Source organism: Prionailurus viverrinus, chromosome A1, assembly GCF_022837055.1.
Source record: "Prionailurus viverrinus isolate Anna chromosome A1, UM_Priviv_1.0, whole genome shotgun sequence".
NCBI lineage: Eukaryota > Metazoa > Chordata > Mammalia > Carnivora > Felidae > Prionailurus > Prionailurus viverrinus.
In genome coordinates, this window is record NC_062561.1 from 21,492,549 (window position 1) to 21,508,159 (window position 15,611).

Below are 15,611 nucleotides of genomic sequence, written 5' to 3' on the forward strand. Positions count from 1 at the left end.
AAACCAAATTAACTTCTCAAATATTCCACGATGGTACTATTGTCCTACCGCAAGGAGACCTGCTCTTAGAAGTGTGTTTTGGTAACATTTGTCATGGGATGTGTTTATGTGTCCATGACCTTTGTATATTTATTTGCATGGTCCATGGATATATACATGCAGATATATGAATTGAGTCATCTTCATTGTGATAGCAATGTGATAGAGGACATTGAGACAGCTGCACCCCCCCCCCAACTGTCCAGAGTAAGTCTACACAATCAATAGGTCATACTTGGTTGTATTGTTTTTAAAGCATCAAACATCATTGTCCTCCCACTTAAGCATACTGTGTCTCTGAAAGCTCATCAAAATCCAAGAAAAATAGACCTTTTGTAATTGACTGCAGACAAACTATACAAATTGTGACTTGTTTTGGATACTATCCCTAAGCTATCAGACATACCATTTTTCTTAGTAGTTCATATCAATTTAAGGAATTAAACTTCTGGCAGGGCTTAATTAGTATTAAACATTCTGTCTCAACCAATTCCAGGCAGTGTAACAAATCCTCACTCAGCACTTAGAAATGTTCTCAGGTGTTACCTCAAAAGGGCAACCTCCTCTCAGCCTGTCTACATACACAGAAGATCACTCCCTTTCTGTACTATCATCCTTACAATAGTTTCATTATTGCTTATGTTACATCATACTGTGATGATTTTTTTTCCTTCTTTTCTGTTGGCCTATAAGCCCAGAGACTATCTTAACATCTCATTTGTGACTAATGTAGTAAGTAGAGCTGATGACCCCACAGCACTAAGTAGTATGTTAGTTTTTTTCCTTATTACATGATATATTGATACCAATATTAATATGGTTGCCCAAGACAACTCACTAGTCATTTAGCCAGAAATTGTATCTTAACTTTACAGTGGAATTCTCCAGGCTCAGGTCAAATTTATTTATAGATCACCAGTATCACAATTTCACCAAAGGATCAGAAGGAAAGAGAAATTAGAAAAGTGAAATAGTGTTTGCCAGTTAATACAGTTTTGTATGTGAAAGTCTTTGTAAGTGTTCATTTCTCTTTGAGATGATGTACTAGTTAGGAATAAAGAATTTCACACAGCATATTTTATCCCCTAGGTAACATAGACAAAAACTTTGACAATGTATCTGATGTAAGTCTTAAGAAAAATTGTCTCTAGCAGGCTGAAATTCATTCCCAGATGTTCTCAAATTTTACAAGAAAGCACTATGGAGGTCAGGAATTTCAGTTAACTTCTACTATCTTAAGATTCAGAGTTTTAAAAGTATTAAGTACTTTAAAAGGTATTAAAATTATTTAACAGCTTTTTTTCCCCACTTTGTCAGTCGTGTGATTGACCCAATAGTTGATTGCTTAAGACAGCTTTAAAATCCAAGTCAACCTTGCTTAGGCCAATGAATCCATACAAGCTTGTAAGAATCCAACCAAAACAGTTCTTTGTAACTACTTTCTGTTTCTACCTCATCAAGAAATAGATGCTTTTTTCACTTGCATCTTTCCCTGATCTGGTTGTGACTCCTTTACCTAGCATTCCGTTTGTGATCTTGCTGACCTCCCAAACCCTGCATGCCTAAATCTGCAGTATCCAACCTCTGAATCCTGTCTGTCTAAGCCCAGGATATTCAGATGCTTTGCTCTGCATTGGGAAATCTGGCTTCTGGGCTGTACTTTTGGAGGGGGACCTAAGTATATTCCCAAATTAACTGAAGCTCTTAATACCCTGCTTACTGTATGTAGCCTCTTGGATAGATTTCACATGGTAGCCTCTGTTGCTCTTTATAATTAAGTCCTCCCAACTAGACATAACCCTACCTTGTCAAATATTTGGGTGTTTTATAGTTAACAAATGATAATTTACTTGACACATTTGCTACTCTAAAATTCATTTTATTTCCTTTTAATTATTGATTTATTTTTTGAGAGAGAGAGCACAAGTTGGGTAGGGGCAGAGGGAGAGAGAATCCCAAGCAGGCTCCTCACTGTCAGTACAGAGCCCAATGCAAGGCTCAATCTCGTGAACCGTGAGATCCTGACCTGAGTCAAAATGAGTCAGTTACTTAACCAACTGAGCCACCCTGGCACCTGAAAATTGCCTTTTATTTTTAATAACTTTTCTAAAATTAACTGCTCACTGCCATAGAATACTCCATATCCTCATTTTTAGACAAGAAAAAGCCTGAGATACCATTGCATTACAATAGGGTTCTGATATCAAGACATGACAGTGTTAACAGCTTGAGGTAGATAATTGCTCAATAGAATTACCAGAGACCTGTGAAAGGAAGCGTAAGAACCTCATCTTCAAAATGTATCCATACAATAGTCCTCCCCCCCACCTTATCTGTGAGGGACATGTTCCAAGATCCCCACTGGATGCCTGAAACTGCAGGTGGTACTGAACCCTGTATATACTGTGTTCTTCCTATACATATATGCCCATGGTAAAGTTTAATTTGTAAATGAGGCACAGTAAGAGATTTACAATAGCTAATAATAAAATGGAACTATTATAACAATATACTATAATAAAAGTTATGTGAACGTGCTCTCTCAAAATACCTTGTACTCAACTTTCTTGTGATGGTATGAGATGATAAAGTTGCTGTGTCATGAGATTAAATGGAGTAAATGACGTAGGCATTGTGACGTAGCAGTAGGCTACTGTGGACCTTCTGACTATTCATCAGAAGGGAGTCATCTGCTTCCAGACTGTTGTTGACAGCAGTAACTGAAACCATGGGAAGTGAAACCAATGATAAGGGGGACTACTGTAATTATTAGCCATGGAGAAGTCTAAAGTGGTTGGAAATTACTTTTTCTGTCTAAGTTTACTTTTTATTCTGCTTCCTGTCAATATAATCTTTTTATGTGAAATTGTGCTGTTTACATTTTCATAGTTTTAATTTATTAATGTGTGGAATGTATAGTTCTACAATTTATGATATCTGATGTTATTTCAAGTAATACAGTTTCCTTACACATGTAAGGACATTAAAATTAAAATGTATTTCACATGGTAGATAGCATTTAAATTAAAGTTGAATGAATAAATCTGATTTATTTAACATGGGGGTTTTAAAAGGTAAGTCACATTTTTAGAATTCTGTTATCAGCAAATAATCTTATAAATTTAGAACTTTCTCTGTGTTTCCAACATGTTTACTTTTAGTAGTCAGTATTTTTGTGTGTAATTTCTCATAATTGAAAAGATGAAGTTTCTCATAGAAATAGTAAAATTAATATTTTAGATTAATTTTTTTAGACTATGCTTTTGGTTCTGTTACTTGCTTCTATGGAAAATAATATAAGCATCCCTAAATAAATAACTTAGTATTCACTCAAGAATTCAGGGGTGTCTGGGTGACTCGATTGAGCATCTGACTCTTGATTTCGGCTTGGGTCTTACTCTCACAGTTCATGGGATTGAGCCCTATGTTGGTCCAGGGCTGGCAGCAAGGAGCCTGCTTGGGGATTCTCTCTCTCCCTCTCTTTCTGTCCCTCCCCTGCTTTGCATGCTTGAACACATGCTTGCTCACTCACTTGCTGTCTCTCAAAATAAACTTTTAAAAAAGAATTCATACAGAATTAGGAATAATGCAGAAAATCAGGTAATACAAATTAGAAGTAAAAATGTTCATTAGATTAATTTGATGATTCTAGACGCACAAATCTGTAAATTATTTTCTGTGGTTTTGTCCTTTTAAGGTCTCAGACAATGAAACTTCCATCACTTCATTCTCATTCAGTAATGTGTGTACAGCTGTTCATTCATCCAACAAGTCACTTTGTTCAAGGCACTTGCCTCTGATACCATTCTCTTCACTGTCCTCAAGATGCCTCCTTTTTTTTTTTTTTTTTGAGATAGAGAAACAGAGTGTGAGCAGGCGCCCCAAGATGCCATTTTATCAAGATACCAGTTGAGCATGTAAAAGAAGCTAACGGTTTCTCACTGGTTTAGATGACCATGAAATGAAGGAGAACAAAAGGTTATAATGCAGTATAATAAATTCATATTTGTGAACATTAGACTAAAGAAGTGTTTAGGTAGATTGTTACTTTGCCAGAGGAATGACAATGTAAACAGAAGCTTAAACTGTACTTAGAGAAGTGTGATGGTACTCAAATACTTAAAATTGGCTCTGCGATTAGTTGTGTGACCTTAAGCAAGTTGCTATCTCTCTCCAAACCTCAGTTTAAAATTTAAAAGATTGAATTTGTCTCTGTCTTGTCCCAAATTTTTAAAACCCTAAACAAAGTCAGACTCCAATATATCCATTTTGCAAATACTTCTTTTTTTTAAATGCTTATTATTTTTGAGAGAGAGTGCATGTGAGCGGAGGAGGGGCAGAGAGAGGAAGAGGGTCTGAAGCTGGCTCTGCACTGACAGCAGAGAGCCCAATGGGGCACTTGAACTCATGAACCACAAGATCATGACCTGAGCCAAAGTCAGAGGCTTACCTGACTGAGCCACCCAGGCACCCTGCAAGTAATTCTTTATACTGACATATTACAAAAGCAAAGGAAAAAGTTGAATAATCTTGTAGATTTATGGGAGACTTTATTATCACCTTAGAATTTTGGAAATTACATGTTTAACTTTGCCATTATAGAAAAAAAAGATGTATTTTTCCTACCCTTTGTCAGACCAACACCTTGTCTGTAAGAGACACAGTCAAAAAAAGAGAGAGAGAAAAAAAAAAAAAACTGGAACCTAGAGAAGGAGAAACACTTGTAAATTTAAAATAATAAAATTTCAGAAAAAAATCATATTTGAGGGATCCCTAGGCAGCTCAGTCAGTTAAGCATCCAGCTTGACTTCAGCTCAAGTCCTGATCTCACAGTCATGAGGTAGAGCCCCATGTTAGGCTCTGCACTGACAGCACAGAGCTTTCTTGGAATTGTCTCTCTCTGCCCCTATCTGCCCCCCCCCATAAAAAATATAATTTTTTTAAGTTTATCACATAAAGCATTTAATTGAATTAATGGAACAGTATGGAGTACTAGATGATTTAGTTAACTGAAGTTTATAGTAATCCTAAACTTTTGAGTATTTCCTAAAACCTAAAAATTACAGTGTCAGTATATTGTCTCAAAGCATGCTGAATATCACCAAACTTTATGAGTAAGGAATCTTACTATCAAGTAGTATAAAGTAATATGTAATTATAGGTATAGAAATTTTAAGAATTGTGTTCAATGTGTTTCATATAACCCAAAGAGTATTTGATTATAATTTTTTTCTTGAGGTAGAGCACAAGAGACTCATTCAGATTAAGGATTTAATTTGAAGAATTCCAATTTCCTTTAAGCAAAGTTTCACTTTATTTCAAGCTGAACATTAGTGTATTCATAATTTGATAATACACTTAAAGATGTACACTCTAAAGAATTTGAGTTACAAAACACTCAGTTATAATCTGTTGGTTGTAAACAAGGCCAGTTACTTGTAGAAATTGGATCAGAAGGAATTGGATTATCACAAATGGCCACTGGTTTTCATCATGGTTATGTTATGTACATGTGATAGAGTAGGACAGTTTATTCATAATGCAAATTTATTTTGAACGGTGTGAAAATCTGAGTTGGTTGTAATTTGAGGCCTCAAATTCTATAACAAGAGTGAATATCATTTTATGTCATCAAAGATGGTTATTTAAAAACTACTTTAAAATTCTTTCACAATTTGGGATGCCTGGCTGGCTCAGTCAATACAGCATGCAAATGTTGGTCTCAGAGTCATGAGTTCAAACCCCATGTGTGGTATACAGTTTACTTAAAAAAATTTTTTTTAAGTTTTCTTTGCATTTTTCAAGTGAGCTTTAAGGGCCTATTCTATGTCTAGTACTTACTATAGTCCAAAAAGATGGTCACTGTCAGCAAAGAACTTTTAGCCATAATAGAAATATACTAACACACAAGAAACAACTAGAAAATAGTGGAGAGTAAATTTTGCCTTGTGGACTTGAAGTTTAGTAGAAGATCAAAGAAAATGTAGACTTAGACTCACCAAAAAAGACTTCTTAGGGGAGGTGGACGGTGAGCTGGGCTTAAAGAATAGGTAGAATTAATTCTTGGAAATGAAGATATTGGAAGCTTTCAAGTACAGGAAACATGAATCAAAGTATCAAGTTGGAAGGAGTAAAACAGATACACTAGATTGAAAATAGAGGAATAGGGAAATGAATGTAACCATATTTGAGATTGCTTTGCTTTGCTTATGGGGCCCTAATTTCTAATAGAAGAAAACGAGGATTTGGATTGCCTGCAACCCTTTTGAGAGCCAAAAAACAGTTGAAGAAAAAAAAAAAAAGGGAAGGAAATCTAGGATTATATCAGACAAGTTTATTACGTAAATATTAGGGAATCTATGGATTTTAGCTCAGCAAATCAAGTGAGAAATCTTTTTTTAATAATTTGTGTTTTTATGTTTTTATCGGAATTGAATTTTGTATATGAAGTTCTCAACACTGAACCTAACATTGTTTACTGAATAGCATATAACAGTTGCTGTACTTGCTCGGACTTGACACTTTTTAAAAAAATGTATTTTGAGAGAGAGTGTGAGCAGGGGAGAGGCAGAGAGAGGGAGACAGAAAATCCCAAGCAGGCTCCACACTGTCAGTGCCAAGCCCAACCAGGCACTCATACTCACAAACTGTGAGATCATGACCTGAGCTGAAACCAAGAGTTGGATGCTTAATTGATTGAGCCACACAGGCACCCCTCAAGTGAGAAATCTTGAGAGGAAAGGGTTGCATAGCCAAAATTCTATCAGGCATATTTTTTGTTCTCCATAACATTGATCTTAACACTATGGGAATGATGGTGAATTAATACCAAAGTAATGTTGTTATGCCAAATAGAAATACTCCTTTTCCAAACCCCTCTCTAATTTGCATCTAAGTCTTAGCTCAAGTTATTTACTCTTAGAATGTCCTTTCCCTCATCTTCACCTGTCTAAATCCTCCTAGGCTATCTACCTCTTGCATTAAATTTTCCCAGTTCATTTTTCCTTCTCACCCAGAAATTCTCTCTTTTGAGCTCATATACATGGCTTAGAACAATTAATATACCCTGCCTTATGGACAGGGATTATCTTACTCTTTATTATATACTCTGCAAGCTTAACAGAGTGGGTGCTTAGCAATTAAATGGTAATTAATTGCTGAAAATCAATAATACCTTTATGATAAATGTTTTCTGTAAAGGCTGAATACCAGCTAGATAAATACAGAAATGCCCGGGCTCTTTTCTGGTAATTTAAGAATTTTTCCACCTTTTACTACTTTTATAGGGCTTCTTTGATTCTCTACTACCTATTAACATTCATGTCTCAAGTCTTATTTATCTTAAAATGTCCTTTAAAGAAAAATTTCAGGGGTGCCTGGGTGGCTCAGTTGGTTGGGCATCTGACTTCAGCCTAGGTCGTGATCTCATGGTTCTTGAGTTTGAGCCCCGCGTCTGGCTCTTTGCTGATGGCTTGGAACCTGGAACCTGCTTCGGATTCTGTGTCTCCATCTCTCTCTCTGCCTCTCCCCTACTCATGCTCAGTCTCTCTCTCGCTCTCAAAAATAAAATAAGCATTAAAAAAAATTTTTTTTAAGTCAAAACCTGTGGGTAGGTTTGTGAACAGTTAGAAGGCCTGTGAAATTTCAATATCCCTTTGGGAGGGCCATGAGTAATCCAACTGATAATCCTAAGCTTTTCAATGAAGTATAATTTAACTATTTTTTGTCAGCCTTCCATCTGAGATGGAAGATGATAGAATGAAAAGTACTTACGTTAAAAAATACTTTTTAAGAAACACCATTACCGTAATCATAAAAAACAAATGTACTGAGCATTGTTGAAGTTCTTTATACATCCATAAAGTTAATGGTATGCTACTGGGGCACCTGGGTGGCTCAGTCGGTTAAGTATCTGACTCTTCGTTTCTGCTCAGGTCATAATCTCGCATTTCGTAGGTTTGAGACCCACATCAGGCTCCACGCTGACACTTCGGAGCCTACTTGGGATTCTCTCTCTTTCTCTCTCTCTCTCTCTCTCTCTCTGCCCCTTCCCTGCTCCGTCTCAAAATGAATAAATAAGATTTTTAATAAAGTTAATGGTATGCTTCTGAATCCCTCTGCTTACCGGAGCTACCTTGTTGAATGAAATTGGTTTTCTAACAAATTTTCTTGGACTATTGTATAATAGACTATGCAAGTCACACCAAAGAAAGTTTTTTTTAAAGTAAGCTCTACACCCATTGTGCAGCTTGAACTGAGACCCCAAGATCAAGAGTCACATGCTCTACCGACTGAGCCAGCCAGGCACCCCAGAGAAAGCTTTTAGAAATCTAAAAAGACAAAATTGTGACACAAATATGTAGCATTTGTTTTCTGCTAGGACATTTAAGTCATAAGGATTTATTTTATGTACCCTTAGAGCTTTTATATAAAATCTATATGATATTTATGTTTGTTTTTCAGAACCTGTATATAAATTACATTTTTAAAAACATCTGTTGTTACTATTGGGTTTGGTTGGCTTTGAGGGTGGTTGACTTGTTATATTTTACATTTAACCAAAAGTCAGGATTTCAACCAGCAATTAAATAATGGTTTATATGGCAAAGCAGTTTCCCCTTTGTAATGATTTTCTTTATGACCTGTTTTCTAGGCATGTATTTTGATAGCACTACTACGTCCCCTCCAAAAGGTGAGAACTGACTCTTCCATCTGTACCTGGATCATGTGGAGAAAGGACTGAGAATGGAAGCAGAAAACAGATATTGTCCATGTAGAGCAGACTGCCTGACAACAGCTCACTCTAATAAAGGGCAATAAATGCCACACGAGATGATCCTCTCATCACAAAACTGTAAGTAATTTTGGGGAGTTACAGGGGAATTGGTTGTCTCTGCTGACTCAATAAAAAAAGGTCTTCATTTTGTAATTTGTGGCCTGTATGCTGTAAATTAAGATGCACTGAACTGTTAAACAGTGGACTTTCCTGGCTTGTGGATGAGAATTTAAGGCAAAATAAAATACAGTATTTCCCACAAAGTAAACTTGGGACCTTTGCTCTAAGACCTGAGGCAAAGGTTACATGAATTTGGATAACTGGGTTAAAACTAAGTAATTGGGGCTTGCCTGGAAAACAAGCTTGAGAACTTCAGTCTTTTTTTTTTTTTTTTTTCAATGTTTATCTTTTGAGAGAGAGAGAGATGACAGAGCACAAGCTGGGGAGAGGCACAGAGAGAGGGAGACACAGAATCCACAGCAGGCTCCAGGCTCTGAGCTGTCAGCACAGAGCCCGGCACGGGGCTCAAACTCACCAACCATGAGATCATGACCTGAACTGAAGTCGGATGTTTAACTGACTGAGCCACCTAGGTGCCCTGGAGAACTTTAGTCTTGATATAGCATGGAATAGGGAGGCCATGTGGCCTCTTGAAACAAAATAACGGAAGTTGACAAAGTAATAGAATTTTTGGAAATTATATCTAGCAATACCATAGATAGATAGATAGATAGATAGATAGATAGATAGATAGATAGATAGACAGACAGACAGACAGACAGACTGGGGAGGGGGGAGCGGCGCAGCAGGCTGTATAGAGAAGGATTCTAAGATACAAAGTATGGTGAAAAAGAAACTGGGCATGTGACCATTGTAGTAATCGAGGAGTAAAGAAAACCTGAACAAAATAATGGCATTGAGAATGGAGATGAAATAATAAATTGAAGATATTTTTTTTAAAAAATCGTAGAACATCATGATGAGTTGGATAAAAAGGGAGTTGTCAAAATTATATATTTTCTGTACTGGAAGGAAACAGTGATATCACTGCAAGAGGATGGTTAAGAGAAGCTAGTGTGAGAAAGATGTTGTATCCTATTTTTGTAATATTGCATTTAAGAAATCTAGGCATTCCATTCGAAATCCTTTCAAGATCACTGAATATACAGAAGGAGAATTCTATGTAAAAGGCTAGAGAGGTAAAAATGTCAGTTATCCTCATAAAGCTGATAAGAATAGACAAGCTAACAAAAACTATTAAGGACAATAGACTTGGGGCGCCTGGGTGGCGCAGTCGGTTAAGCGTCCGACTTCAGCCAGGTCACGATCTCGCGGTCCGTGAGTTCGAGCCCCGCGTCGGGCTCTGGGCTGATGGCTCAGAGCCTGGAGCCTGTTTCCGATTCTGTGTCTCCCTCTCTCTCTGCCCCTCCCCCATTCATGCTCTGTCTCTCTCTGTCCCAAAAATAAATAAAAAACGTTGAAAAAAAATTAAAAAAAAAAAAAAAAGAAGGACAATAGACTTTCTTTTAAAAGCAAATATGTAACATAAATTTATATAAATTAATTAGGTATATAATCTTAAATACACATTTCCAAATAAAAAACTATTTTCCTCAGAATGTCATGTCTCAAGCTTACACCTGTAAGAAAATCCCTATACTTATGTTAGTTGTGAGAGTCAATGACTAATATGTGTTAATATTCTTGAACTTATCTTCGTGTCTATTAATAAAACAAAGACCTTTCCCCATATTAGATTGAGGGAATGAAACTGAGAACTTAAAGTTCACATGATTCAACCAGTTAAAACTTTATAAAATTGACATGGCTTTAATTTCTCAAATGGAAAGGCAGGTAATTGAATTGTGGGAAATGTGCTTGTCTCCAGTTTCAAGAAACAGTACAGCACAAAGACCTCGAATTCTGGCTGAAGAGCTGTAATAATAAACAAAAATTTGAAAACCAGGAAGCCAAATCTTCCAAATGTACGACTGTGGCATTTCAAAGGAGATATAACAAGAGATTCCAGAAATGGTAAAAAATAGGTTTAGATAATTGAGATTCCTTATATGAATACTTGTGTTTGATGGAGAAACACTGTTAAGCAGAAATGAAGGTTCTAAGAAGCTGTGACTTTCTCCTTCTCACCCTAAATTAGGCTTGCTTCTGAAAAAAAAAAGTGTTAGTCCAAAAAATTCAAACGGGGATTCAATAAATTTTAGCCAGGAATTTAAAAAGTGACCAAAAGGGCAGGGCCAGAATTTCATTGAAAGAAATATTTTGGTTTTCTAGGAGCTAAACCTTGTTTTGTAGGATTCCTATTTAGAATGTCAAAGTATCTTGCTCTATTTACCTAGTCACTACTTGCTGTGGAAAACTGCCACCTTCATCAGACAGAAATCCCACATCATTCTACACCTTGAATTGATATTTTAATATACTATTCCATTTTAATGATATGTAAGGAAGCCTAAAATGTCAATCTGTGCTTCCAAAATAGCATTTAAAACACTCACTAATATGTCTTCTGGATATACCACATCTTTTGGACCATACCCAATCCTTAAACTGTTTGATTAAGCCAAGTTCAGTGAACCTATGACTTCAAATCAGGTTATCCAGAACTGCTAACATTTTTTTCTGTATTTCTGTCCTAGTTACATCTGACTTATATGCCTGGTCTGATAACTTCTCTCTTTTTATGACTCCTAAATTGTGGAGGTAAGTCAAGATTTAATATCAGTTATAGTCATGTAAAGTTCATTCTGAATTTGTATTCCCTTAACATTTATTTAATTACTAAGCATTCTTGTAGCATTGCATTTTTATTAGCAAATTATATACTATATTCCAACTTTGGCTGGGCTATTTTACTCTGATTAAATGTATAATTTTCTGTAACTTTCAACTAGTTAGTATTCCTATAGACATCTAATATTTTCGTCACACTTGGTATGTGATTACCCAAGTAAACTTCTAATGGAAAAATACCATGGGATTTTTTTTTCTGTAGTCTTTACCTTAAATCACTTCTTTCAGACTCTGTACATAAAGTATCATCCATCTTTGATCTACTATAATTCTTGTTTTTCCAAGTGCCTATTCACCGAGACTGTAGTGTTCTAAATTTTTCAGTTCAGTTCAGTTGAGACCATTAGACATCCAGTACTGTGGGGGAATATAAAGATCAGTATTAAACACAATCCCATTCCTCATCTTAAAAGATTTCATGGAAGCTCAGACATTGCAGCCTGACTTTCTTGGGGTCTCTTATTACAAGGAGACCAAGACAAATCTCTCCTATTTGGCTTCCAAGTTGGGAACCCAAAGAAATTCAGATGCTTACCAGAGTGAGAAATAATGGAGAGTAACATGAAATAGAAACACTTGGTTTAGGGTATGTTCTACTCCACTGATAAGAGTAAAAAGCCACTTTAAAACAATGATTCTGGATTTGAGGTGTTGGTGTGAAATTTGAAGGTGCAGAATGCTGCCTACCTAGAAGTTTGTATAATTAGACATGTCTTAAGCACATTTTAGTTTGGGAAGCAGAGTCCTATTTATTTTGCTGAATGTTTGTTGCTCTTTTATTCTGTGCCATGTAAGGTGTTAACTTTTTATCCTTTAAAAGATTTTTGTAGTTGGATCTCATAGTTTAGATAAATATTAAGGCATTTTATTTTCTAAGCTTAATAATTATGATATAATGAATTTTTTGTGAAATTTTTACATAAATTTTCATCTCTAATAGGTCTGATAGGCCTTATAATTCTTTTTTTTCAAAAGTTTATTTATTTATTTTGAGACAGAGAGCGCAAGCATGAGCCTGGGAGGGGCAGAGAGAAAGGGAGAAAGAGAATCCCAAGCAGGCTCTGGGCTGATGTGGGGCTCAAACTCAACAAACCGTGAGATCATGACCTGGGCCGAAATCAAGAATTGGATGCTTAAACCAACTGAGCCACCCAGGCGCCTGGAAGGCCTAATAATTGTTGAAGTGCAGTTCTGTGGCAAAGCTGGTAAGTAATGATGGCTTTTACTAGGTCATTGGTATTCCAGAAATCTAAGTATTTTAGTCATATGTTTTCACATTAACTCTATTTCTTGAACTTTGTTTGAAATACTAAGTTTGATGTCACATTGTTCTCTTCCATGAGTTCTTTGGCTCTCTCAAAGTAACAAAATGTCCTAAATTTATTTTTAAAAATTTCCTCATAGTGGCTCGTCTGCATTGCTAAACTTACTGTTAACAGAGTCAACTTCCCCTGCACAGAGGAAAAATAACAGTAGAATATGGGAGATTTGGAATGCTCTAATAAATATTTTGTCATCCCAACAAGGTTTCTGGTGATGTGACTATTTCTATTATTTGTGATAGAGAACCAGTACAAAAACTTATAAAGCCAAACTGAAGTTTGTCAGATGTAAACAATATATAAGACAAATTAGAAATAGCTTATGATTCCCTAAACCATATATTATTTCTCTAGCTCCTTTCCCATGACCATTTTATGTTATTTGGGGCTCCTGATTTCAGATATATTTTCAAAGCAGCCCAAATTAATTCCAATTTTACCATACCTAAGAACTCTATAGTTATGACTTGTATATTAAATTCAAGAGTAAAATTCAACATTTTACTCTTCAGAAAATTTTTTTAGGGACAACTTCCAATCACTTATAAGGCAAATTACTGAGTTTCAAGAATAAGCTCTTTAGTGCCTTGTCAGAAATGAAACTGTGGGTGGAAAGATAAAACACACATAACAGAATCGGGAGAACAGGGAAGGCCCAACTACTGATGGTACTGGTCATTAAGAATGACAGACCTTGGGGCACCTGGATGGCTCAGTTGATTAAGCATTCAACTTCAGCTCAAGTCACGATCTCCCCGTTTGTGAGTTCAAGCCCTGCATTCGAGCCCCCAGAGCCTATTCGATTTCTGTGTGTCCCTCTCTCTCTGCCCCTCCCCACCTTCTCAAAAATAAAAAATAAACATTAAAAAAAAAGAATGACAGACCTTAATGTGTCATTGTGATGATTCATCTTTGTATATATGAGATGGATTGATAGGTGTATATGATTTAATAGAACAAGGTTTTCAGCATGGTTGGCCAAGACCAGCTTCTGCCATTATTTTCTTATAATTTAAAATGGCCTGGGTGGCTCAGTTGGTTGAGCAGCTGACTTTGGCTCAGGTCATGATCTTAACGGTGTGTGAGCTCAAGCCCTGCATCAGGCTCTCTGCTGTCAACGCAGAGCCTGCTTCAGATCCTCTGTCCCCTTCTCTCTCTGCCCCTCCCCCGCTCGTGCTCTCTCAAAATAAGTAAACATTAAAAAATTTTTTAAATAAAACTGACAAATTCATCCAGTCCAGAAGTTAAGAGTTAAGTGGTGTACCCATATGAAAATGTTAAAGCTTTTTTTTTCTAAAGCAGGCAAGAGTTTTTAATTTGCATTGCATCTGATATATCCCTGTTTTCTTCAAACTACAGTTGCCTTGTCCCCCTTTCTGAAACAAGACTCAATGTTTTGCATGTCTTGATATCCCAGTGATAGTGTCCCACTCTATTTTAGAGTGAATACGAGAGGCTTACTGAGATGATCTTGACAGATGTGTCTCCAGATGAGATAATCTCTAAAGTATTTACTAAAATAAGAAACTCAGTCTACTCTGAAACTACACTTTCCTTAATAATATATACATTTTTAATTGTGGTAATCTTTCTCCTTCCACAAACCTCTGCATTGTGAACTCATAACTTTTGAGAAACTATTTAATAAAAAGCTTGTCTTTCTAATTAAACCATTTGTCAATATTATGAATTGTTTTTGTAAAAAGTTCTAGGAGGGAAGGCATTATTTGTTCTCTGCAGTATCTCCAATGTCTAAAATAGTATTTGGCACACAGTAGATGTCACTAAAGATTTATTGAATGAAGAAACGAATGTCATATATATCTCCATAGGTAACATGTTTCTATTAGCACATTTTATTTCTCAACTCAAAGTAGTTTCCTGCAAATATGAATGACTAAGAACATATTAAACAGTAGTTTTAACATTTCCTGTCTTACTATTTGCCAACCTGTTACAATATTTTTTGTTTTAATGTTTTTAACCAGTTATCAGTTTTTAATAATCTTATCAGTAAAGCAGTGTTGAACAGTGTTGCATATATAACCATGTCAACTATATCCAACAAGTTAAATCACATAAATGTCAAAAACTTAGTGTGTCCTAGAATATGATACTAGCAAGGGAAGCAAACACATCATCCCGAAAATTAACTTGACATGCTAAAACAACTAAATTGGCTTTTCTGCAGAAAAGAGGGGATAACTGCCACCAAAAATAAAACACTTATTCATAGGGCTTTTTCTCTTATTTGGGTCATTACTTTCAAATACTAACCTTGACATTACTAATCTTGAAGTATTTTGCACTTCTACATTATACATAACCTTTGAAGTACTGTTAGAAAATTTTAAAAATATGTATTTCTTCCCTACAACCTAGTACACAAATTTGTAATTACTAGAAGTTTCTGGATGCCAACTATTTACTAAGTGGAGGGCCTTCACAGGAAAAGTGGTAAAGTAACATTCGTATCAGTATAAGATAATAAGCCATACTTTGCCATAATAGTCCCCCTAACACTCATCTAACACCCATATCTTTGTTGAAAATTCCATGCATGGGGGCACCTGGGTGGCTCAGTCGGTTAAGTGTCTGACTTCGGCTCAGGTCATGATCTCACAGTCCGTGAGTTCGAGCCCTGCGTCGGGCTCTGTGCTGAC

General features: G+C 36.0%; 1 protein-coding gene across 7 annotated transcripts in view; it reads left to right on the top strand.

The window, feature by feature from the left end:
• LOC125166382 (uncharacterized) overlaps positions 1 to 15,611 on the top strand; it is a 74,339-nt gene that overhangs the window by 36,316 nt on the left and 22,412 nt on the right. For 5 of the 7 annotated variants that reach the window (XM_047860295.1, XM_047860306.1, XM_047860333.1 and 2 more), the window contains 3 exons: positions 8,693 to 8,893; positions 11,473 to 11,536; positions 12,625 to 12,831. In XM_047860295.1, coding sequence (XP_047716251.1) covers positions 12,636 to 12,831 — 196 coding nt within the window. In that variant the 5' untranslated portion in view covers positions 8,693 to 8,893; positions 11,473 to 11,536; positions 12,625 to 12,635. Of the gene's footprint in view, positions 1 to 3,419; positions 4,018 to 8,692; positions 8,894 to 11,472; positions 11,537 to 12,624; positions 14,019 to 15,611 lie in introns of those variants that run through there. The other 2 variants (XM_047860339.1, XR_007152449.1) reach the window with 2 other exon arrangements.